We start from the raw sequence: 25,964 nt of genomic DNA on the forward strand, positions 1-25,964 counted from the left end.
ATCCTAATGCGAATAAAATTCTAAGAAAAATGTAATACTAGTAGTACGATAAAAAAAACTTCCCAGTCTAATAGAACAAGTTATTTATCGAATCATAAGTTACAAGACGGGACCGCCTTCTGCCGCATGAATCCCAGTGACCGATTGGGTCCCATAGAGTCGGCCTTCTCCAGGTCCCGTCGATGAAACAATGTCGTCTGGTGGGACCCAGGGGAAGAGCCTTCTCTGTGGCAGCCCTGACCCTCTGGAATCAACTCCCCCCGGAGATCAGGACTGCCCCCACCCTCCTTGCCTTTTGCAAACTCCTTAAAACCCACCTCTGCCGTCAGGCATGGGGAAATTGATTCCCCCAGGCCGTTTCGTTTTATGTATGGTTTGTCTGGGATGTATGACTGTTTTTATATTAAGGGTTTTAACTGTTTTTTAATCATTGGATTTGTACTGTGTTTTGCTGTTGTGAGCCGCTCCGAGTCTCCAGGGAGGGGCAGCATACAAATCTAATTAATAATAATAATAATAATAATAATAATAATAATAATAATAACAACTGTTCATTTAGTGACAGTTTGAAGTTATAGAGTGTTCTGTCTGGGTCACTCCAGAAGCCAATACCAACTCAAAAAGAGAAGCCAGACAAACCGGTAAAAGGCAAAGGCAGTTTATAAAATTCAAGAAAAACACAGGTAACAGAAAATGTCCTTACAAACAGGAAAATGCTGTATCTTCAGATATATTCATGAAGGCAAAAGTCCATGCAGCAATACAGAATTCTTGCTGCCAAAACGAGGCTGTAGATAGCAGACCTACACCTCCCACGAGTCTTCCAAAGCTGCTGGGCCACAAGCCAGGAACAGAGACGCCGAGAACAAAGCAGGACACCGTAACTCCAACTGATAACACTCCACATGGCTTCAAGGGCTTGCCTGCCTTTTAAACCCTGCTAAGGAGGACCACACCCAAGCCCAGCTGTTCCTAATTCAGTGCTGATAATACTTCTTTAATTGCTCCTTTCTTTGATCTGAATGTCTCCTGCGCATGTCAATGACGGCTTGTGCTTCATCACCTAATGACTCCAAGCTACTGGCTGGGGAGAGCCCCCCCTCGGGGCTCTCATGCTGTTCTCCTTTGTCCCATTCCTGACTTTCCTCTCCCTGTCCGACTGTTCAGCCCCCTCCTCTTCGCTGTCATCCTCCTCTGGGCATGGAGCCAGCAGAGACACAGCCGGTCCCTGAGCAGCCTCAGGCTGAACCACAACATAGAGTCAATGTCAAAAATGATTTATGATTCACACTAAACGACTGTTGCAACATCCTCAGGGACAAATGATCAAAATGTAGGTGCTTAGTAGCATGCAGGTATTGACAATAGCTGCAGCATCCTGGGATCATGTTGCAACCTTCCCACCCAGCTTCTCACAAACAAAGTCAATGGGGGAAGCCAGATTCACTTAACGACCACATGATTCATTTAACAACCACAGTGATTAACTTAACAATCATGTCCAAAGGTTAACAAAATAGGCTTAACAACTATCTTGCATAGCTCAGAAATTCTATGCCAATTGTGCCTGTAAGTTTAGAACTACTGTACCTGTAGAACAGGTGTCAAACTCTGTTTCATTGGCTGCATTAGGGTTGTGTTTGACCTGGGGTGGGGGCTACGACGGGTGTAGTCAAAGTGGGCGTGGCCTGCTTGATGTCACTCAGGTCAGGGACACATGTGACAGCCCAAGTGCTCTGCCAGCAAAACAGGCTCACAAGCTCAGTTTCAGGCTGTGATGGCCTACTACAACCCTCTGCCAGCTAAAACGGATCTCTCTTTTCGCTGGCAGAGGGTTGCAGGAGGCCATCGCAGACGGAAACTGAACTCAGGAACCTGCTTTTGCTGGCAGAGGCAGTACAGGCTGGTCCCTCACCGTTTCCAGGGTAGGCCCACAGACCAGCCCTGTTCTGCTGGCGTGTCCCAACCGCCTGTAATTACAGGGTAATTAATCCAGGAAGACACACACCACACAATAGAAGGAAAACCAAAAGTCTTTATCAACAGAAAAGCAGGAAAAACTCCCTTTTAAAATGTCAAAGGGATGTTCTGATACACACAAGGCACAGGTTCAGTGCAATCCAAGTTCTCACCCAATAACTGGGAAATTGAGTCCAATTCCAAAGTCCAGAAAGTCCACACACAGTCTTGAACAGGGAAACAGCAAAACAGCAAAACCACGATCTTGACAAAACTATGAATCAGATAAACTTCCACAAGGCTAAATCAGCACGCTGCTCTTTTTATCTTTAGCACTAATTACAGCAGCCCCACCCAACCACTTATCTCCTGTAATAATCCTTCAGTTGTTCTCTTCTATGCATCACTCTACGTATGCGTGGGTCTGTCATAAGTTCTTGTTCAGAATCCAGGGATGATATGGAAGATTGATCTCCTCCTGGGCTGTCTGCCAAACTCCCCTCTTTCCTGTCACTCACACTTCCTTGGTGAGAGGGGAGACTTCATTGGCAGATTCTATTGGGAGCAAAACAGGCCTGTGGCATGTGGATGTTTCCTCCACCTCCACATTCCTTGGGGCAGGAGCTGGGCCAGAGCTAACCACAACAAGCCCTAAGCACTTGGTGGGCCAGATGAGGTCCACAGGCCTTGAGTTTAACACCCCTGCTATAGAAGATAAAAAGAACACAAAATTTGCAGGGCTTGTAGGTTTTTTTGTGTATGATATGACTGTATGTATGTTTTTTATATATTGGGCTTTCTTGTTTTTTAGACTTTTAAAATGTATTATTGTTATTTTAGATTCTAACTATTAGATTTGTCATTGTATACTGTTTTTATCATTGCTGTGAGCCGCCCCGAGTCTACGGAGAGGGGCGGCATACAAATCTAATAAATAATAATAATAAAATAATAATAATAATAATAAAAATAGGAACAGCTTAATTAGTCTTCTAGAGCAAGTCTCAACAAGAGTGTCGCTTATCATGACCAGATTTGTGATCCTTTAAAAGGGCTGATGCGGTGGCACAAATCCTTGTTCCTCTACAGCTTCCCCATTTGTTTAAATTGTACTCAGAATTGTTTACACTTGCTGAAAAAAAAGGTACCATCTGTTCCACTGTTGATCTTTGAGGCCTTATTTTGTGATAATGGCTTGTTTTTAAACGATCAATGGGCTACAGTGATAAAGTCTATTTGTGCACTTGGCATAATGCGAAGTACTTATATCCCTGACAGTGTCATTTCACATAGTTTGATCTCCAGAAGTGCAATGCAATGCATTAGCATCTGGAAGAATTGCGGTGATGTCAAGTATGTTATGATGGCATCAGAGAAATGACGTGTGTTGTACAATTTTCCTCCGTTGAGATTGGTTTTTTTCTTTTGTTTTTGTTATGTGTTTTTAATTTTATTTTTATACATACATCAACATCAATTGGTGCAAATATATGGTGGATCACATTCACTATGAAATTATGGAAATTAGACTACATAATTATAATGAAGGGAAATTAGCAGCAACAATGAGGCGGTGGGAAAAGGTAAAAAATTATATATTAACATCAGTAAGCGATGCAAATGTAAGAAATAAAATTCAATCACTCTATAAAGAATGAACAATGTAACCCAGAGACAAAGCATATGAAGGACAAAAATTGATTCTTCCCTGGTGAAGGGTTTTTTTCTGTATGGTGATGGTACACTTATGTTTTCTGTTTTGTGTTTTTTGTTAAAAATTTTAAAAAAACCAATAAAAAACTATATTTAAAAAAAACCCATCAATGCATGAACAGTGTGGCATCAGGGTATCGTTCATTTTGATATAAATAACAATAATCAATATTTGTTGCATTAATTAAGCTTACATACTACTAGTATTAATACTCTTTATTTGTATTAAGATAAACATTATTTAATTATTCAGTACTTCAATGTATCATTCTAATGCCAATTACAACATTGTTTAAGTATGCATGCATAATACTACTGTCTTTCAACCTCTAATCTTTCTATTTAATTCTTTAATTTATTCTATTTAATCAGGCTACCCTTACTAATCCTAGTATAGTACACATATTGTATTAAAATCTAATCCCCTTACCCCATCCTGACAACAATCACCATATTATTTAAACATACCTATTAAATCCATCTTTCAACCTCTGATCTTCCATCTGTTTATTATTTTTATAATATGTGTATTTTTATTTCTACTTTCATTCTAACGTTTAATCAGGCCCCCATTATATTAAAGAAGGAGGAAAAAACAAGAAATAACATTTCTTTTCTATCCATCATCCCTTGTTTGTTTTAATATTTCAATTTTTTTTTGCATACCTCCCATACTCCTCTCTTGGATCTTTATCTTTATCTATCTCTGCATTTTTACTGTTTTGTCTAAGTATTCCTGCCATCTCTATCCTCTTATGCTGCTAAGCCTCCAGAATACAGTATCTGCCCAAACCCCCTATCTCTTTTTCAATAATATCTTCCCATTCCATTTTTAAATCTCTTAAAATACTTTCCCCTGATTTGTTTTATTAATCATTATTGTCTTTATGATCTTCTCTTCCTGTTTTGCTTGTTCATTTATCTATTCTGTCTTTTTCTCCATTTTTTTCTTTTAAAAAAATAGTTTTTATTTACATATATACAATGAAACAATAACAACAAACAGTACATTTACATAAAATCTGAAAGACAAGCAAGAAATATGTTTCTTCTCTCCTCCTATGGCAGGCACTGTTGACAGCATCCTTTTTTATTCTTGGCGGTGTTAAGACCAGTGGTTTGAGTTATGTACTATTATAATTAAGTTCTTATTATGTAATTGGTAATAAGACGTATCTGGCTTAGGTTCTATTGAATAGACAGAACAAGAGTTACATTGATTATTTAAAAGTTGTTCTTTGTAATATTTCTTTATCTCGCAGCACTATGAAAAGATGTTCTTTTATTTAACCAGGTGTAAAAATCTTCCCAAATTTGGTAATATTTCGTTTGTTCTTTTTCTTTTAGTTCCATTGTTTAGTTCCATTTTTCTCCATTTTTTTCATTGTCTCTTCTCTTTCCTGGGCATCTTGGTCTTTATTCATCGTCCCTTGTAGAATATTTTCTATTTTCCCACCTATACTTTGCATTCAGTTGTTTATCTCATTGAAGTCCTTTGTCATTGAGTCCTTAATGCTTTTGAACATCAACAAAATTTCTTTTGAGCTTCCACTCATTTCCCCCATTTGAAGCATCTTGTCTTATTTTAAATAAGGTCCACTTTTACTCAATAGTTCAACAACCATGTGTTCAGGCGGGAGGAGTTCAGTTCAGGAGGGAAGTGTTTTTAATAGGAAAGTGAACACAAGAACAAGGGGACACAATCTGAAGTTAGTTGGGGGAAAGATCAAAAGCAACATGAGAAAATATTATTTTACTGAAAGAGTAGTAGATCCTTGGAACAAACTTCCAGCAGACGTGGTAGATAAATCCACACTAACTGAATTTAAACATGCCTGGGATAAACATATATCCATCCTAAGATAAAATACAGAAAATAGTATAAGGGCAGACTAGATGGACCATGAGGTCTTTTTCTGCCGTCAGACTTCTATGTTTCTATGTTTCAGGCCTAATGTTGCTCCTCAAAGAATACTATAGTCATAGTTATTTTATATCCCAGGGTTATTGAATCAGACATTCAGGTAGTCCAGGAAATTCTCCAAATATCTCCTTATGTCCTCTCTATACTGTAATAGCATTCAAAAATTGCTTTGTCTTCCTTGTTCTCACCGTTGAACCTCCCATAGTCATAAGGTAGATAAATATACGACAGTAAATATCACCACAGTTCTCCAAATAAATGTTGTTTATTTTTCTAACCAAAAATTTCTAATCAAAAATTGTAGAGTATGATGTATTTTCCTTTGTCAGCAGATCACACTCTCTTAGGTTTCAACATTATCTCAATTAATTAATTAATAATAATAATAATAATAATAATAATAATTTATTGGATTTCTATGCCGCCCCTCTCCGCAGACTCGGGGCGGCTAATTGTAAACATGGTTGATAAATCCACAGTAACTGAATTTAAACATGCCTGGGATAAACATACAGTGATACCTTGTCTTACAAACTTAATTGGTTCCGGGACGAGGTTCCTAAGGTGAAAAGTTTGTAAGACAAAACAATTTCCTATAGGAATCAATGGAAAAGCGATTAATGCGTGCAAGCCCAAAATTCACCTGTTTTGTCAGCTGAAGTGCCCTGCTGGGATTCCCCTGAGGCTCCCCTCCATGGGAAACCCCAGCTCCGGACTTCTGTGTTTTTGCGATGCTGCAGGGAATACCAGCAAAACCGAGCACTTCACTGGCAACGGAAGTCCGGAGGTGGGGTTTCCTAGCAAAGGGAGCATCAGTGAAATTGCAAAAAACCCGAAGTCCTCGAAACCCCACCTCTGGACTTCCATTGCCAGTGAAGCACTCGTTTTTGCACTGCTGGGATTTCCCTGCTGAGATTCCCCTGCAGCATCACAAAAACACGGAAGTCCGGAGGTGGGGTTTCCCATGGAGGGGAGCCTCAGAGGAATCCCAGCAGTGCAAAAACGGGTGCTTCGCTGGCAACGGAAGTCTGGAGGCGAGGCATCCCAACGGTGGCAGTGGGTTTGTAAGGTGAAAATAGTTTGTAAGAAGAGGCAAAAAAAATCTTAAACCCCAGGTTCGTATCTCGAAAAGTTTGTATGATGAGGCGTTTGTAAGACGAGGTATCACTGTATATCCATTGTAAGATAAAATACAGGAAATAGTATAAGGGCAGACTAGATGGACCATGAGGTCTTTTTCTGCCGTCAGTCTTCTATGTTTCTATGTAACTGCTATTAAATCTAATTTATATTCCATTTATAAAAGCAAAGTCAATTTTTAAAGTACAGTATATAGATCCAGAATTGTGAAATGCCTTTCCAAAATAACACTTACCCAATTTAGCCATTCTGTGCTTTGAACTGTTTAACTTTACCTCTCTTAGTTCTTTTCTTTCGGGTCTGTACTTTTTCTCTATGTTATTATTCACTGCTTTCATAAATAGTTAAGACTCTCTTTGGGTTTTTCGCCTCTTTTCTTTTTAAGGTTAAGTTTTGAATAAAAAAAGGAATCTTCTCACCCAGTTCCATTCACTGTTCATTTACACCACTCCTGCACTTTCTTTTTCTCTCTCCATACATTGATACAAAACACATAATCATTGCCTAACAATATGCATCTAAACTTGAGTAATTGTGCATGTGTACACATATAGCAATAGCCGTAGAGAGCTTTCAGAAGAATTGAATGTATCTTGTGATGGATACAATTCATTTAATCCATCAAGGAGAGATGCTTTATTGGTGTATCCTTTGTAGAGCACCTCCATTTGCCTTAAGCACTTATTATTTGGAGCTTTCAATCTTGATGCAGTTGCTCAGTGAACTTTAAATATTGACTGCATAATGGCTGTGATCTTGGTTGAAGTCATTTGACTGCCAGCTGTTCATTTCTTAATCACTTTGAGGAAACTGCTTTTTTAACCTAAAGCCACATTTTAGAGCACTGGTGAGTCTACTTAAATATTTAGCCAAAGTAGTTTTACATCCTTGACTTACATTGGGACCAGAGTCGTGTCCAATTTTTTCCTATAATTTTGTTCTGGTTTAATGCTTTAAAAATGTTTTGTGAATAGACAAAAAGTTGATGTTGGAAAGTTACAAATAGGCTAAAGACTCCAGATGGATTTGAAAAAAAGATTTTTTTCCCCAAATTAATTATAAGAATCCTTTTCTTGCAAAAATTATTGTTTTGAATTCTTAAAATAAAATGAAAGAATGGGACTTTATTTTAATATTGGATATATTGAAGGATATAAAACTACTATGTAGTTTTTTTGTGTATGATATGACTGTATGTATGTTTTCATATATTGCGGTTTCTTGTTTTTTAGACTTTTTAAATGTATTATTGTTATTTTAGATTCTAACTATTAGATTTGTCATTATATATTGTTTTTATCATTGCTGTAAGCCGCCCCGAGTCTACGGAGAGGGGCGGCATACAAATCTAATTAATAATAATAATAATAATAATAATAATAATAATAATAATAATAAAAACAAAAACAAAACAGTGGGCCTAGGAATTAATTTTAAAAATATTTCCCTCTATAGATAGACTATGTTTAAGAAAGAGGAATAAGTTTAAACAGACAAGGCTGATTTGAATGTGAATTTTAAAATGACAGCCAGCATGAATGATTTGGGGAAAAAAGATGCTACATTGGATATATAAATAAAACTGGTTGATGTCTTAATTATTAACAGATAACAGACCTATAGAGTGATCTAGCTAGTCTTCATATTTTGATTTACAAAGACGTTTTGTTAAAGTTTTGAAAGGTTTTGTGAAAAGGGCCAAAAAGTGAAAAGGAATCAAGTTCTAGGATAGTATTTGAATGGATGAAAAGATAAAAATTATTAAGAGTAAAAGGAAGGAATATAAACCTGGTTTATTTAATTAAGGTTAAAAATAAATACGTTGTTATCTCTGATAAGACTTAATAGACTTTGGCTGACCAGGACTTAACGATGAGGCTTTAAAATTTGTTTATAGACAAATTTTGTGTCTTTGTTTATAAACAAAGGAAGAAGAGTTTATTTATTGTAATTTGGTGGCCTGGCCGGGGGTGGGGGGGAAAGGGGAACTGTCCATTCAAATGGTAGGCCAGTGTGCACATACGTGGGTGCCAGGCCACAGCTTGCGCACGTTGAGCTGTTTGCATGCACATGTGAATTGGCCAACTGCTCACATGGCCCAGTAGTGGGCTGTGACCTGGGGTTGGGAATTCCTGTTTTAACCAATTCCCTCTCTTCCCCTCCTTTAACTGTTTTTCTCTTTTGTTTTCTTTTTTTGTTAGTGTTGTTGTAATTATAATCCTTAATAAAAGTTTTGTTAAATCCTGATACAGTGCTATTCCTGGAAATATTAAATGTGGTTCCTCATTTGGTAACTTCATAAAATGTTGTCTAGCAGTAAATTGATCCTGGTTAAGTATGCAGCCCTTGGAATCTGTTTTGTTACTATATTTTCTTCTAACTCTTTCATGCTGGAATGAAATCCTTTATTTTATTTTTTATATGGTTGCAAGATTAATCAATTAATAAATTATCCATTTATTTTGTTGAAAAATGATAGCAGGTTATTTTAAAAACTGGGAATATAATATTAAAACATGGTTAATATAATCGAACATTTGAATTAATGTCCATTGGACACTTCTGACGATGTCCACTGGAGGAGGGTGACCTGGAGATTCAGGGAAGCCTCCAGAAACCTCCAGAGTGCAAAAAACGCCCAACGGGCAAACCAGAAATTCAAAAAACGAACTTCTGATATCCCATTGGGCCATTTTTTGCCCTTCCCAGGCTTCAGTGAAGCCTCCTGAAGCCTGGGGAGGGCGAAAACAGCCTTCTCCAAGGCCCAAAACCAGCTGGCCAGAGCACTCATTCACACTGGAGCTGACACAGGGCAGTGCCTCATGTAGCCTCAGATATGGTTCCATGTGCCACCTGTGGCATATGTGCCATCGGATTGCCTTAACGGCTCTATATCTTGTTATAATGATTATGTTAATTAGCAATCTTAATTTCAAAATGATTCAATCCTATTAGATAGGTTGAGCCAAATGTTGAGTTGATATATCAAGATCAGAAAATGATAATTTTCTATGTTAGAAAAGGTGAGAAGTGGATCTGCTCGTGTAGCACAGTGTTTTTCAACCAGTGTGCCGCAAGACATAGTCAGGTGTGCCGCAAAGAAGGAAGCTCAGGTTCCGGTCTCGCAACTTTTTGCTGAGAGCAAGAGAGAGAGAGAGGGTGAAAGAGAGAGAGAAAGAGAGTGTGAGAGAGAAATAAAGCAAGAGAGAGAGAGAGAAAGCAAGAGAGAGAAAGAAAAAGAAAGAGATAGAGAAAAAAGAGAGAGAAATAAAGCAAGAGAGAGAAAATGAAAGGAAGGGAGAGAGAGAGAGAAATGAGCAAAAAGGGGAGGAAAAAAAGAGAAACGAGAAAATGATTGAGACAGAGAATGAGAGGAAAGAGAGAGAAACAAAAGAGAGAGAGAGAGAGAGAGAGAGAAGTGACTTAATTTAAAGCATTTATTAATAGCACCCAAAGAATAAGAGAGAGAAAAACTCACCCCTCACCTGTTTTTGGAAATGGTTCAAGAGTGTGTATACACACATACACACACACACACACACACAAGGGGGGGAGGAGATAGGGATGGAAAAATAGAGGCGAGTGTCTTTTTGTTTGGTGGTGTGCCCCCGGATTTTGTAAATGTAAAAAATGTGCCGCGGCTCAAAAAAGGTTGAAAATCACTGGTGTAGCACACTAATTTAATGGGTGGGAAAATTTAAATGCCTACTTCTAATGGCTAAAGTGACATCTGTTTCTCCCCAACAGAGAAAGGAGATTTCATTGCTCTGGATCTTGGTGGGTCTTTCTTCCGAATTTTGAGAGTAAAAGTCTCACATGAGAAAAAGCAGATGGTGCAGATGGAAACGGAGATTTATGAAACGCCAGAAGATATTATGCACGGCAGTGGAACACGGGTAGATTCTTCTTTTAAGTATACAATTAAGGTTCTGAATGCTTTCCATATTGATTGTTAAGTTGAGTTAATCCCTTGGATTTTCTGATACTTAATTTTGAAAGGAAAAACAAAGTTTATTTTGAATTTTAATATTCAAGGAAATGGAATATTAAAAATTGTAAAACATGTCTCTTGATAGAAAATATATTTGGGGATACATTTCTCCCCATCACTTTCTTGTTGAAAAATATGTGGAGAACTCCAGATGTTATTACAAAAATTGTCCTTTTATAGTAATTTGTTCTAGTTCACCTATATGGCTGTTTAGTTCACTAGCATATAAAAGCAGAGTGTACATCAAATATGCAGTGAAAGGTAGCTGAATTAGTAGATAGACAAGTGATGTTTGATGAGTGTGGATGTATTGGCATAGCTGTGAGATAAGATATGTACAGTGATACCTTGTCTTACAAACTTAATTGGTTCCGGGACGAGGTTCTTAAGGTGAAAAGTTTGTAAGATGAAACAATGTTTCCCATAGGAATCAATGGAGAAGCGGTTAATGTGCGCAAGCCCAAAATTCACCCCTTTTGCCAGCCGAAGCGCCCGTTTTTGCACTGCTGGGATTCCCCTTAGGCTCCCCTCCATGGGAAACCCCACCTCTGGACTTCTGTGTTTTTGTGATGCTGCAGGGGAATCCCAGCAGGGGAATCCCAGCATCGCAGAAATGAGCGCTTCGCTGGCAACGGAAGTCCGAACGTGGGGTTTCCCAGCGAAGGGAGCATCAGTGAAATCGCAGCATCACAAAAACACCAAAGTCCTCGAAATCCCACCTCCAGACCTCTGTGTTTTTGCAATGCTGCGATTTCACTGAGGCTCCCCTTGCTGGGAAGCCCCACCTCCAGACTTCCATTGCCAGCGAAGCGCCCGTTTTTGCGCTGCTGGGATTCCCCTGCAGCATCACAAAAACATGGAAGTCCAGAGGTGGTGTTTCCCATGGAGGGGAATCCCAGCAGCGCAAAAACGGGTGCTTCGCTGGCAATGGAAGTCCGGAGGTGGGGCATCCCAGCAACGGCGGTGGGTTTGTAAGGTGAAAATAGTTTGTAAGAAGAGGCAAAAAAATCTTAAACCCCGGGTTTGTATCTCAAAAAGTTTGTATGACGAGGCGTTTGTAAGATGAGGTATCACTGTATTTCTGTTTATTGTGTTCTTCATATGTCTTTATACACATCTTTATTTTTCTTCACTGTGTCCTGGGATGGGTGAGTATCATTAAACATTTTAAAGGTGTGACTGTTTAGAAGAAAAGTCTTCAGTACAGTGCCTTAGGCAGCAATTCTTTGCATGCTTACTTGAACATAAGAAAATAAACATTTCTTAAAGTTGAACTTGATTCCAATAACTTAATGGATACATCCATGTGAATTTTGAGGGGAACAGAATACCTGTACTGGTTGCAGAATCCTGCAGTCACATCATTTCAATTTGTGCTGGTTGTTTGCTAGTTTCTGGAAAAAAAGACCTGTTTGTTAAGAATGGGTTCTCACTTAGGTCAGGAGGGTTGCTTAATGACCATGTATTCACTTAATAACTGCTGGAAAATTGTTCTAAAATTGGGTCCAGTCAACTTATAAATTTTGGCTTACAGCCAAAATCTATATTGTAACTGTGACCAGGTGCGGTCATTAGTTGAAAATTATCTGTTTTCCAACTTTTAGCATTACTTGAAAGAAATAAGAGAGATGCTAACATATTTATTAAAAGTATTGACTGCTCAAATATTGTAATACAGTGTTCCCTCGATTTTCGCGGGGGTTGCGTTCCAAGACCGCCCGCGAAAGTCGAATTTCCGCGAAATAGCGGTGCGGAAGTAAAAACACCATTTTTGGCTATGGACAGCCAAAAACTATCCCCACACATCCTTTTTCAAGGCAGCGCAAGGAGCCGGGGCTTGAAGTTGGGGGCGGGGAGCGACGAAAGTGCGAAGGCCGGCAAAGATTGTTTTGAATGTCGGCTGCCCCCGCCCCCCCAGAGCCTCCGGCCCCCTCGCCGCTACTGCCCGCCTGCCCTATCCACCCCTCTCACCGGCTTTCTTGGGACACGGGTCCTCCTGCAGCAGCGCTGGCGGCTACAGCTTCTCATCCTCATTCGGCCGGTAGCCGCTCTGAGCGCTTTGAGAATGCCCGCCCCGCCCCTCTCACAGTCCCTTAGCTGAGAGCGCTTTCGGCCCAGCTATCAGCGAGGGGGCTGCAGGAGAGGTGGGGCAGGCGTTCTCACAGAGAGGGAGAGAGAGAGGGAGAAAGAGAGAGAGAGCAAGAGGGGGGAGAGTGGAAGGTAGAGAGAGAGAAAAAAATAATAGAAAAAGGGAGAAAAAGAGAAATGAGAAAATGATTGAAGCAGAGAATGACAGGAAAGAAAGAGAAAGAGAGAGAGAAGTGACTCTTGGTGATGACGTATGACGTCATCAGGTGGGAAAAACCGTGGTATAGAAAAAAAACCGTGGAGTATTTTTTAATTAATATTTTTTGAAAAACCGTGGTATAGCCGTTTCGCGAAGTTTGAACCCGCGAAAATCGAGGGATCACTGTATTGTAATAATTATACTTGAGCTGATTTCCAACTTTTAGCTTTACTTGAAAGAAATAAGAGAGATGCTAACATATTTATTAAAAGTATTGACTGCTCAAATATTGTAATAATTATATTTGAGCTGATTTATTTCAAAATAGTAATTATCAAAATATAAACAAGGTTAGAGGTACCTAAGCATATTGCTTGTTCTGTGTTCAGATGATATAATTAATAGAACAACCATAGGCAAAGGGGTGTGTTTGCACTAACCAACTTTTGTGTTTAAGCATGCTGTGTGAACCCAGTCAGTGGCTGTTAACAAGGGAGGGTTTTTACAGGAGGATAAGGAGAAAAACTTTGTTTTATCTAATGCACCTTTGCCTGATGGTCACATTTTGTTGTATGGTAGATCTTCTGTGTTTATTTATTTATTTATTTTATTTTCTTGATCCCTATGTATACATTTTGCAGCCAGCAGCTCAAGCTGCAGACATTTATATGGATGGTTGGTGAAGCCAAGGAAGGCAGGAGAATTTCTCCTACTTCCTCCACTTAAATCTCTTATGTAAGTTACAGAATTGGTACCTGCTGTCACTGATGCTGCTTTTTTTTTTAAACCTATACAACACCATCCATTGCCATTTCTCTTGCTTTTCCCAAGATGTACATTCGTGATTGGGGTTCTGAGCCCTGGCAGCATGGCTGTTGAGCCTAAAGGATTATGATTTGGCCTGTTTGGCTCTTCTCTGGCATCCTTTGGCATTGCTAATGCAAACAATTCTTAGTTGGAGATGGCCGATACCAAGATTATGTCTGTTTTTTGCTGCTGATTAGTTCTTGAAATTGCTTCCAGCATGATTGTGGCAGAATGGGAAAGCATCTTCAGGGGTCAAAAATGACAAAACGTTCTGATTTGCGTCATGGATTGTTTTCACAGAAGCTGCTCGCCTGTTTTTGTAGGCATCACACAATTTGTGAGTTAGCAAGTGTAACAGCTAATAAATTTTCAGCAATTACTTAAAGCTATGTTAGCTGTTGGTATCAGATGAGCTATAATAGCGATGAGCTTGGTGTATCACAAATTTGGAAAGTGCCTAAATTGATTTTCCTAGCTTGCCACTCCAGCGTCCTCCCTAAATAAAAGAGCAACAATTCTCTCCCTGCCCCTAATATACCATCTAGGTCAGTGATGGCAAACCTTTTTCCCCCTTGGGTTCCAAAAGAGCATGCGTGTGCGTTATCGCGCATTCATGAGTGCCCACACCCATAATTCAATGCCTGGGGAGGGCAAAAACAGCTTCCACCATCCCCTGGAAGTCCACTGGAGGTCTGAAAGAAGCCTGTTTCCCAACTTAAGGTGAGCCCAGTAGGCTCGTGTTTTGCTGACTGGAGAATCCTGGGAATAGACGTCCACAAGTCTTAAAGTTGCCAAGTTTGAAGACCTCTGCAATAAGAAATCTACACAGCTGTCTGTTCTTTGTTATCTCCATACATAAAGCAGCTTACCAAAGTCAGGTAAAAAACTATTTTCAAGCTGAATTAAAAAACAGCTGAGCTCTTGTAACAATTTTGAAATCCTATAACAGTGATGGCGAACCTTTTTTTCCTTGAGTGCTGAAAGAGCGTGGGCATGCACTACTGTGCATGCGCGAGTGCCCACACCCATAATTCAATGCCTGGGGAGGGTGAAAATAGCTTCCCACATCCCCCTCTGCTTCCCAACTCCTGGTGGGCCCAGTAGGCTCATGTTTCGCCCTCCCCAAGCTCCAAAGTGTTCCTTGGAGCTGGGGGAGGATAAAAACGCCCTTCCCTAAACCCTCCAGAGGCTGTCTGGAAGCTAAAAACACCCTTCCAGATCCTCTGTGTGAGCCAAAAATCAGCTGGCCGGCACACACATGCATGTTGGAGCTGAGCTAGGACAATGGCTCGCATGCCAGCAGATATGGCTCCGCATACCACATATGGCACCTGTGCGATAGGTTCGCCATCACTGATCTAGGTTATCATGAAGTAATGCCAAGGTTGGTCGTGAAGTACAGATCCTCAATTTCAGCTGTAGCACCACTGCTGTCATCAAAAAGGCTGGCTGGTGCCATTCTTCAAGGTGTGTAAGCCTTGTGGAACTTTGCACAGTTTCTCCCACAAGCCCAGTGCTGTGTGCTGCTTATCTTCAGGCGGTGTTCTTTCTGTTGATAGACCCCCTAGGCAGGGATGAATTTCAGCAGGTTCAGACAGGTTCCATAGACCCAGTGGTGGAGATTATGCACAGTTGAGAGAACAGGTGAATCGTACCACTGACGAAGGGCCCTGCCCTTCCATTTGCTGTCCCTCCCACTCCTTCTCTCCTCCTTGGGCTCAGATATACAGAGCAAACATCAGATGGAGGCGAGAAGCAGCCAGCTTGAATGCTAGAAGACTTGGCTAAACTTTTCTGTCGGTTCTGTGGGCGTGGCTTTGGTGGGGTGGTGCCACCCATCCTTGCCATAAGTGACATCAGGTTGGCCATGGCCACTCAGTCACAACCCACCCACCAAGCCCCGCCCACAGAACCTGTAGAGAAAAAATTTGAAAGTCACCCCTGCCCTTAGGGTTTACCAAAGGCTGCTATGGTCCCACAAGGTCTTCATTCTGGGTGCAGCAGCTTTGGAAAACGCTCTTCCATGACATGTGCAGACACCTGCAGAAACCTTGCAAAAGTGTTCGATGTTCTCGCATGATTTTCAGAGGTTCTGGAAGCCACACAATTTCTCAAGGGTCTGGAGGCTGCATGAAAATGGGGCATGTTTTTGAGTGTAGTTGTCAGAGTTTGGCGAACATTGGCATAAATGCTACCGGTTGTATGCCATACAGAACACTGTGGTGTGTCAGCTTTGACCCACATGTATTAGATTTGCCATCAAAGATAATATCAGTTCCCAGGTTGGGTACTCTTTATTTATTTATTTTAACGAACGAAGGTCAACCTGTTTAAATTAATGCATTATGACTTGCTATTATTTTCAGGTTTGATTCTGTTTGTCAAATGACATTCGATTTCCTGGTGACTTTTAAGTTATGCAACAATTTGGGAGATGACAACAGATTTGAGAACGTTAAGACCCAGATCATTAGGATTTTTGTTTTGTTTTAAATCTCAAAACGGGAAACATTATCTTGGTCTTTCCTATCTGACACTGTTAGGAGGTCACAGCTGTTCGGGATTGTTGAAGCCTTTGTGCATCTGGAAGATGAGATGGCCATGTTACTACATCTTTGACTTTCCTGAAAATGTACAAAAAAAGGATGTTTTCCCTGAATATTGAGGGCAAATACATGAGAAGAATGTGGTTTAATAGGAAAGTGAACACAAGAACAAGGGGACACAATCTGAAGTTAGTTGGGGGAAAGATCAAAAGCAACATGAGAAAATATTATTTTACTGAAAGAGTAGTAGATCCTTGGAACAAAGTTCCAGCAGACGTGGTTGATAAATCCACAGTAACTGAATTTAAACATGCCTGGGATAAACATATATCCATTCTAAGATAAAATACAGAAAATAATATAAGGGCAGACTAGATGGATCATGAGGTCTTTTTCTGTCATCAGATTTCTATGTTTCTATGTTTCTATGGTTAAAAAGCTTTGTAAGAAAAATGAAGTCATTTGTGTTTTGCCTAATGAAGACGAACCCTTGGTGACAATGATTCAGCCGTATTATTATACCAGGCTGCTAGTTCCTATTTTCTGCTTACCTTCGGGAGGTGTCCGCTTTTATGAGATCTATTCCATAGCATGGGAAGAGACAAAGCCTTGAAATCATACTCTAGTTAAACTCTGCATCATTTGCCTGCATTACGCTGCATTAAATACACACCCATTTTTGCATGTTAAATATTAAGCAATTTCTGGGTGTACTTTTAAGAAATACCAGTTTTTCTTGCATGGGATCGATATTCCGGGTAAACAGAGAAATACATTGTTGAAATAAATGCCATAGCCTAGGAAACAGTGGACTTGGCCTTCTTAATAAAGGATGATCCCACAATTACTTGACAATACCACAATGTCTATAAGTAGATCAAGAAAACTGTATCAGATTTGGTTCACTTTTTCAAGGAGCTGCTGCTTTCTAAGTGCCATGTTTTGTTTGTTTGTTGGTAAACTGTAATATAAAAAAAGAAATTATCCTAATCTGGAGTTGTGATCTTCCAACAACAATGAAATAATCAACTGTTGTTATGAATAGTAATGGTTTGGGGTTCTTTAATTGTTTTATTCCCTTTTTATATTATGGCTTGCTATGCATTTCTACCAGTGCAATTAATATTATTAGCTTAGTTTTTAACATTCTTTTGTCTATGTTTTGTTTCCCTCTCAGCTTTTTGATCATGTTGCTGAATGTCTGGGAGACTTTATGGAGAAACAAGAAATTAAGGACAAGAAATTACCGGTTGGGTTCACATTTTCATTCCCATGTAGGCAAACTAAACTAGATGAGGTATGTCTAACCACAGGTTTGCAAAACCTACATTGGGTCCTGACTTACCTTGCTGCTGGTTCGCTTCTGGACGCTTTACACTAAAGTGCTAAAAACCCAAAATGGCGCCGCTGAGAAAGCCGGTTTGGGGACATGGCAAATCCGCTAGGGTTGCTGCCAGTTCTAGTGACCCAGCCTGCTAGATGGATGCACTCACTGGGTGCATTCAGTTTAGACTTAGCTTTCTGGTATGATGAATAGTATATCAGGCTGATAACTGTTACTGCAGCCTATCACAGCTCTACTGTTCTGTCGGGCTCTCTGGTATATATAAAGAATGGCAATATGGGAAAAAAATGGAAAAACCTAACCATTTGAGATTGTTAAGAAATCAAACCTTGGGAAGAATTTGCAGAGGAGCCCAAGTATATTTTTGAATGTAATTGCTCAGTCCCAGAATTGTGTAGTCAAAAAGATGGCAAGTGTTCTGTCGAGCTCTCTGGTAGAATCCTCCCAAAAATGCACAGATACAATTTCAGACACACACATGTTTGAAAATTCAAAACAATGTTCTTTATAATGAAAATTCACTTAAACTAAGCCCTCTTTTGGTATAACAAAGAGCATTCGTCTCCAAACAAACTGGTAATTTATACAAATCCCTTATCAGTCCTGTGATACTTAGCTTGCAGCTGTGAGGCAATTCACAGTCCTTCTTTCACAAAGTGAAACACACTTTGCTCTGGGTTAGTTTCAAAGCAGGGAAAAATCAGCACACAAAAAGTCAAAGTCAGTAACGCAGTCATGAAACACAATGATCAGATAATCCTCCACAATGGCCAAACCCACAGGCTGCTATTTATAGCAGCCTCACTAATTACCACAGCCCCACCCAACCACAGGTGGCCTCATTTTCTTTGATAATAATCTCTCAGTTGTTGTTGCCTATGCATCGCTCTCCGCATGCGTGGCTGTATCATTAACTCTTGTTCCGAATCCAAGGAGGAGCTAGATAATTGATCTCCTTCTGAGCTGTCTGCCACACTCTCCTCCTCCCTGTCACTCATGTCTTCTTGATCAGAGGAGCCTTCCTCATCATATTCCACCGGGGGCAAAACAGGCCTGCAGCATGTGGATGTCTCCCCCACACCCACAGTCCTTGGGGCAGGAGCTAGGCCAGAGCTAACCACAACATCTACGGAGGGAATTCATGGTTGTTCTTAGATCAGTAGGATTAATAGAGGGTAATTTATAAGGAGCCTTGGGAATCAACAGTTGTATGAGATTCTAGAAAGGTGTTCTTAATGTATTATGTGATAGTCACTGAGTACCTTCTGAACTATTTAGAGCTACAGAAGAGGCAATTAAAGTTCTAATAACTTTGTATCAACAAGTGTGGAGTGAAATGGTGTGATCTCCAAATTGAAAAAAGTTGTGAACACTAAAGAACCATACCCAGATTAAAAAATCATCAAGCTGATTCTTAATGCCAGCCAAGTTTTATGTAGCATCTTTTAAAGAAAAATAGCCACCCGCAGAAGGTCAGAAATGCTGCATTAACAAAAAAAAGTTTCCAAAAAGACAGAGGGACATGTCATAGGTTAACTTGCCTGAAACAAATAATGAAGACAACAAGAAAATATAAGATTTCCTTTAGTTTCATTGACTTCAACAAGGCCTTTAGCTAGATCAGTGGTTTTCTGGCTGGTGAATTCTGAGATTTGAACTCCACACAACTTTTAAGTTGCCAAAGTTAAGAAATATTGGGGCTAGGATATGTGTGCAAGTAATTAGTAATTATGAAAGATTGTATGCAGTATACCATGTTTCCGTGAAAATAAGACCCTGTCTTATATATATTTTTTGAACCCCAAAATAAGTGTTTGGCCTTATTTTCGGGGTGGTTTTATTATTTTGGGGCACGTGGAACAAGATGGGACTTACCTGATTTTCAGCTCTGTTTCCCTAACCTTAACCAGAGGAAATTGTATATTTTTTGGGGGGGGGGGGGGGAGCAGGGTGTATTTTCAGGGTGAGACCTTATTTTCATGGAAACATGGTAAAATGAGGAGGAAAACGAGGAATTTCCCAGACATTTGTATAATTTAAACAGACAGCAAATATAAAGAATGGCAATATGGAAAAAAATGGTAAAACCTAACCATTTGAGATTGTTAAGAAACCAAACCTTGGGAAGAATTTGCAGAGGAGTCCAAGTATATTTTTGAATGTAATTGCTCAGTCCCAGAATTGTGTAGTCAAAAAGATGGCAAGAATGAACAATGGGATATTTATGCAGTAGCATTGCTGTTATTCTGATCGATAAATTGAAATGATCCAAAATAAAATAGTGTGATTTAATTTTGTTTTTACTTGTATTAAGTACTTCATTTGGAATTTCAGTTGTTGTTGTAATTATTATTATTATTATTATTGTAATTATTATTATTATTATTATTATTATTATTATTATTATTATTTAGATTTGTATGCCGCCCCTCTCTGCAGACTCGGGGCAGCTCACAGCAATAATAAAAGCAATGTACAATGACAAATGTAATATATTTAAAAATATCTAAAACCCTTATTTAAAAATGAAACATACCCACAAACATACCATACATAAATTATATTGGCCTGGGGACACAGGTGGACATACAGTGGACACAGAGGAGGTTTGCTGATATTATGGCACCCCTTCCCCTATTTGAACAGATTTTTCATTATTTTAAACTATTCCAACCCACCTCCCCAAAACAAGTGATGTGTTGGTGGAAAGAAGTGTCATGAATGTCTTGTCATTTGACTAGTAATAGTTTAATTTTTCTAGGGTGTTCTGATTACCTGGACAAAACGTTTCAAAGCAAGTGGGGTTGAAGGAGCTGACGTAGTGAATCTCCTAAACAAAGCCATCAAGAAACGTGGGGTAAGAATGTATTTTGGCTGTCTGTACCAAACATATATGAATTGGCTGATTTCGGCCATACTTTGGTAGTTGAATTAGATATCTTTTGCTGTTGTTTCTCAATGTCATTGGAAAATAGCAAGAACCCTTGCAGTGCTTTCAAGCCATCTCTAAGCAGTTTAAAGTGTTAGCATATTGCCTCCAACAATCTGGGTTCTCATTTTAGCAACCTTGGAAGGTTGAGACAACCTCGACCTGGTCAGACTCAAACCGACAAACTGCTGGTAGCAGGCAGTCAACAAAAGGAGCCTGCAGTACTGCATTCTAACCATTGTGCTCCTTGTTTATTTAAGAGCATTTTTATTCCTAGCAAAATTGTTCATTGATTTGTGGACTTCAACATTCATTTGCTTGTGGACTTCAATTCCCAGAATTCCCCAGCTGGCATGGCTGGCTTGGGAATTCTGGGAATTGAAGTCTATAGGTTTTTAAGTGGACACCCTTGCTTTAACAATCCACTCTGAAGGTATATAAATTGTTGCATTATAACTTCTTCAACCCATTTTAAGTAGAAACAAGTCCATTGGTAATCTCTATTGAATGAGAATCATTCTCAAGCCATTGTGATGAGAACATACAGGACCTTTATGTTAAAATGTTCTGTTAACAAAGCTACAAATCACAATAGATTTTTTTTTATTGGTCCGAAATTGGTTACAACCAGGACTGAACCACAGAGGGAGAGTCTTGTGACATTTTGATGAGGGACATTTTTTGCGAAGGAAATAACGTTATGTTTGAAGGAGACAATCTGTCTGTGGGTAGAACAAAGAAGAAAATATGATCTGTTGCCTGACCTAATGATATTTGTGGCTGACACTTGACATGCCAAAGTTTGGGGGATTTGACATTTAGAATATCCAGATCAACGTTGATAATGAAATTGTCTGATATGTAAGAAAATGCTCTTGTTTCATTCTAAAGGATTATGATGCGGACATCATGGCAGTGGTTAATGACACTGTGGGGACAATGATGACCTGTGGATTTGATGACCAGCGTTGCGAAGTTGGCTTAATCATCGGTACTAATTCTTTGTTCAGAATCACTCATAGTAGAATTTTGATTTTGCATTTGCGATGACATGACCCCATTTGTTTCTTTTTAAGGTACTGGCACCAATGCCTGTTACATGGAGGAAATGAGGCACATCGATCTGGTGGAAGGTGACGAAGGCCGCATGTGCATCAACACGGAATGGGGGGCATTTGGAGACGATGGTTTATTAGAAGACATCCGGACTGAATTTGACAGAGAGATTGACCGGGGTTCCCTTAACCCAGGGAAGCAACTGTAATTGAAATAATTATATCTTATTTGATTTAATCCTGCGTTTCTCTTTAAGATGTGTGGACTTCAACTTCCAGAATTCCTTGGGCAGCTATGTTGGCTAGGGAATTCTGGGAGTTGAAGTCCACACATCTTAAAATAGCCAACGTCGTGAAACATTGGTTGCATCCAGGGGTGTCAAACTCTATTTCATTGAGGGCTGCATCAGGGTTGAGTTTGATCTCAGGGGGCCGGGAGAACGTGACCAGCACAGTGTCACACTGTTGGGGGTGCCTATGGCGGCCCCAGCACTCTGCCAGCAAAAATGGGCTTCTAAACTCTGTTTTTGGCTGCGACGGCTTTCTGCAACCTTTTGCCAGTGAAAACAGAGTTCAGGAGGGCCGCGGGCTGGTCCTTTATTAATAATAAATAGACCTTTATTACAAAGACCATAATAATAATGATAATAATAATAATAATAATAATAATAATAATAATAATAGTAATAGTAATAATAATAATAAAAAAACCACACAAAAAAAACCCAGAACATCCAAGAACCGTTTCAGATTCTTAGAATCTAGACATTTTAGTATCTCTTTGATCCTAGTAGCAGATTCTTGGGTGATAAATGTAGTCCTTGACTTACAGCACTTCGTTGACCATCCAAAGTTGGTCGTCATCCAAGTCAACAAAGACATGCTAGGTGTTGAGGTTTTTGGACATCTGGAGACAAATGACTTACAAAATTCATGACTTTGGGCTGACCAACCAAAATTGATCTATTGTAAATATACAAAAGATGTACATATCTCGCTATGATGAAGGCACACATTTGCGACGAATCCCCACTGCTGCTGCACAAAATCTTTATTGTTTCCAGGGTGGTCTCGTGGGCCAGATATAAGCACCCCTGGTCTAATCTAAAATAATTATTTAGATTCTTAGCTCTGGACACCTTTGGACAATTTCTTGGTTAGTTCCATTCAGCATTTAATTTATTAATTACTTACACTGCTCGGTTGGAATTGGCACAGAACCGACAGTTCTTAGCTGAGATTCCTTTCATTGTTCTTATTGTCAGTCTTTCCCTGCTCCCTTGCCCCACTGAAAGTGTGATGTAATCTAGCAGAAAAGTATTGAAATTATGTAAGTTTTCAGACAGCTTAATAGAGACAGAAAATGTCTTGAAAGAATAATCTTATTCATGGGCATGATGTCATGATATCTACATCATGCATTTCTAAAGCTTTGGGCTGTTCGAAAAAACACCAAAGAAAGGGGAAACAGATGGCTGTAATGTAAAAATAATTTACAACTGGTTGCTTAACAAACATCTGAAGCTACAATAACACCCCCCCCCCAAAGTTACTTACAATCTGGTTTTGAAGTTCTGATAGCTGGCACCTCTTGCCCTTTGGAATCGTATGACTGCAGTTTGGGTAGTTGGTGACTGACCTGCATTTACAGCTGTTTGCAGTGCCCTGAGCTCATGTGGCTTGTAATCTATAATCATCCCCAAATATATGGAACTTTTTACATGAATAAGATTTTAAACATAACTGCAACCTTATATATTCTGACTGGGATGCACTTTTGCACATTAATTTGAATGATTGAACACCATTTTCCCCCCTGTGTTTGAAACCTCTTTTCAGATTTGAGAAGATGGTCAGTGGAATGTACATGGGTGAACTTGTCAGGCTCATCCTTGTCAAAATGGCCAAAGAAGGACTCCTTTTTGAGGGCCGAATCACTCCTGAGCTTTTGACCAAAGGGAAATTGGAAACTAAGGATGTTTCTGCCATAGAAAAGTAAGTGCTTAGAAACTTCCTGTAGCTCAGTGCTTCTCAGTTATTTTCTGTTATTTCCCTCCAGGAAGAAGTAAACATCCACCCCCCCCCCCCCAAATTCTCTGATCTGGGCCCCAATATATTTTTAATGTTAATATTTATTATTTTACTTTTGCTGCAAGCAAACTATTAGCTGGGGAAGGCTGTTCTACCCACTTATCTGGGAGTAAGTCATACCGAACGCAGTGGAGCATGTTTTCTGTTAGGCAGGCATAGGCTACCGTGGTTAGGACCCTCTTTTGACATGGGACCAAGCCAGCTTAAGTTCATAGCTACTGCAGCATGTAACTGGGAAAACATTCCCCATCTGGGGGAATCGATTGAGAGGGACCATGCATGTTCCCTTGCGTCACATGCACTCCCCTGGCATCACTCTATGCCCCACCCAGGGGGGCTCCCCCCACTATTTGAGGACTTGCTCTAGCTTTTGAAATGGATTTAATCCATCAATGGGTTTTAAGAATAATTATTGGCTAACTTAATAGTGCTATAGATTTGTGCTTAGTTGTAGGTACAGCGAATCCATTGAAGCAAATGAGATAATATTAGTCACGATGCACTTTAATGCCATTCATTTCATTAGTCAGTTGAAGTATAATCAAACCTGCACTTAATCCCATGTTTAAAAAATTAAATTATAGTATTAGATAGTGTTAATTTTGCATCATTCAGAGAATCATGTGAGATGAATCAGGGGTTGAAGATGGCCAACAATTAATTATCATTTTAATGAACCTGCAAGATTCTAAACCACAGAAATTGGGAGTGTTTCATTTATTCTGTATATTTTCTGGAATATTTGCCATTGTTTTCAGACTGCATACTCTTAAACATCGCTGATGTATAGGTCTGAAGTCTGTATCTGAATCTGTTTTTTACTTTACCTTTTGAATGCACCTCAGCAGCCTTGAGAATTAGAGCTGTTTGTTCTAATAATTAGAAGACCAAAGTGTTGATTGTTGCCCATATTCCAATTATTAGAAGCTGAGATATAGCTCAGCAGCAGAGGTGGGTTCCTACGGGTTCTAACTGGTTCTTTAGAACTGTTAGTAGTTCAGTGATGATATCACAGCCGATTCTGTTGGTGTCTCTGTCGGTGCCGCCATCATGGATTATGCTTCTGTGCATGCGCAGAAGCTAATCTTTGCTTCTGAGCATGCACAGAAGTTATTTTTTTTATTACTGCATGCACGGTACGACCCTGAGCGACCAGCAGCAAAAGGATCCAGAACCCACCCTTGTTCAATAGTTGTATTTTGTTTGCCAATAACTTCAGGAACAGGCCAAAAATTCAAAAATTGAGCTTGCATTATGGAAGAACTCGTATTTTCTCCTTGTTAAGTCTGTTTGCTCCCACAATAGTTTGGATACTGTAACATCTCTTAATTCATATTGTTACTGCCATCTCTTCATCCCTCCATCCATATCCCTGTATTTTTTGCACAAACACAAATGTTGTGTCGTACGATTATTATAGCTGGCATGATATATATGTACATTACTGTACTGTATCTGAAAATAAAAATAATCAGTCTGTGTGGAATTGTTTAGGAGGAGAGAATATGTGTCGATTGAAGAAAATAATAATAAGCCTTGTTACTAACACTATGAATAACAAATAGTGCAATATATCACTGCAGCAAGGAAGAAATAAACTTTCAATGTATGCCTCAACATTTGATTTTTTTTTAAAAGTTTCTCTCTTGCTGTGTCTGTGTAGCTTATTTAAAGGAAAGACATCACAAATAATGTTCTTAATTGATTGCTTTGCTGCATAATGGTTTTAAAATCAATACGCTCTTTCCAAATTCAATACAATATTACAGAACTGAACACTCTTTGAGAAGAAGGTCTCAAGGCTTTATAGGAGATAATATCTAGTTGCATCCATCCAGGCTTCCCGTCTCTATCTTGAACCCTCAAGAAATTCCCATGACACCTTCTGGGAGAGATTATTATAACCCAGTGATAGTGAACCTATGGCATGCGTGCCACAGAGTCATATCAACTGGCATTCAAGCCGTTGCCCTAGCTCAGCTCCAGTGTGATGTGTGCACCAGCCAGCTGATTTTTGCCTCACATAGAGGGCCTCTTGGGAGCGGGGGAAGCCTCTGAAGCCTGGGGAGGGCAAAAAACAGACCTACCAGGCCCACCGGAAGTTGGGAAACAGGAAGGGAGGGGTCATATGCGCATACACGCATGCGCAGGACAGGGTGTCCAGCAAACCTATAAAA

General features: G+C 39.6%; 1 protein-coding gene across 1 annotated transcript in view; it reads left to right on the plus strand.

Moving 5' to 3' along the window:
- Nucleotides 1-25,964, plus strand: part of LOC139167579 (hexokinase-1) — an 80,184-nt gene that overhangs the window by 22,583 nt on the left and 31,637 nt on the right. The window contains exons 3-8 of the mRNA XM_070752189.1: nucleotides 10,484-10,632; nucleotides 17,545-17,664; nucleotides 20,474-20,569; nucleotides 21,533-21,632; nucleotides 21,718-21,901; nucleotides 23,536-23,691. Coding sequence (XP_070608290.1) covers nucleotides 10,484-10,632; nucleotides 17,545-17,664; nucleotides 20,474-20,569; nucleotides 21,533-21,632; nucleotides 21,718-21,901; nucleotides 23,536-23,691 — 805 coding nt within the window. The remainder of the gene's footprint in view (nucleotides 1-10,483; nucleotides 10,633-17,544; nucleotides 17,665-20,473; nucleotides 20,570-21,532; nucleotides 21,633-21,717; nucleotides 21,902-23,535; nucleotides 23,692-25,964) is intronic.

Source organism: Erythrolamprus reginae, chromosome 5 (genome assembly GCF_031021105.1).
Source record: "Erythrolamprus reginae isolate rEryReg1 chromosome 5, rEryReg1.hap1, whole genome shotgun sequence".
NCBI lineage: Eukaryota > Metazoa > Chordata > Lepidosauria > Squamata > Dipsadidae > Erythrolamprus > Erythrolamprus reginae.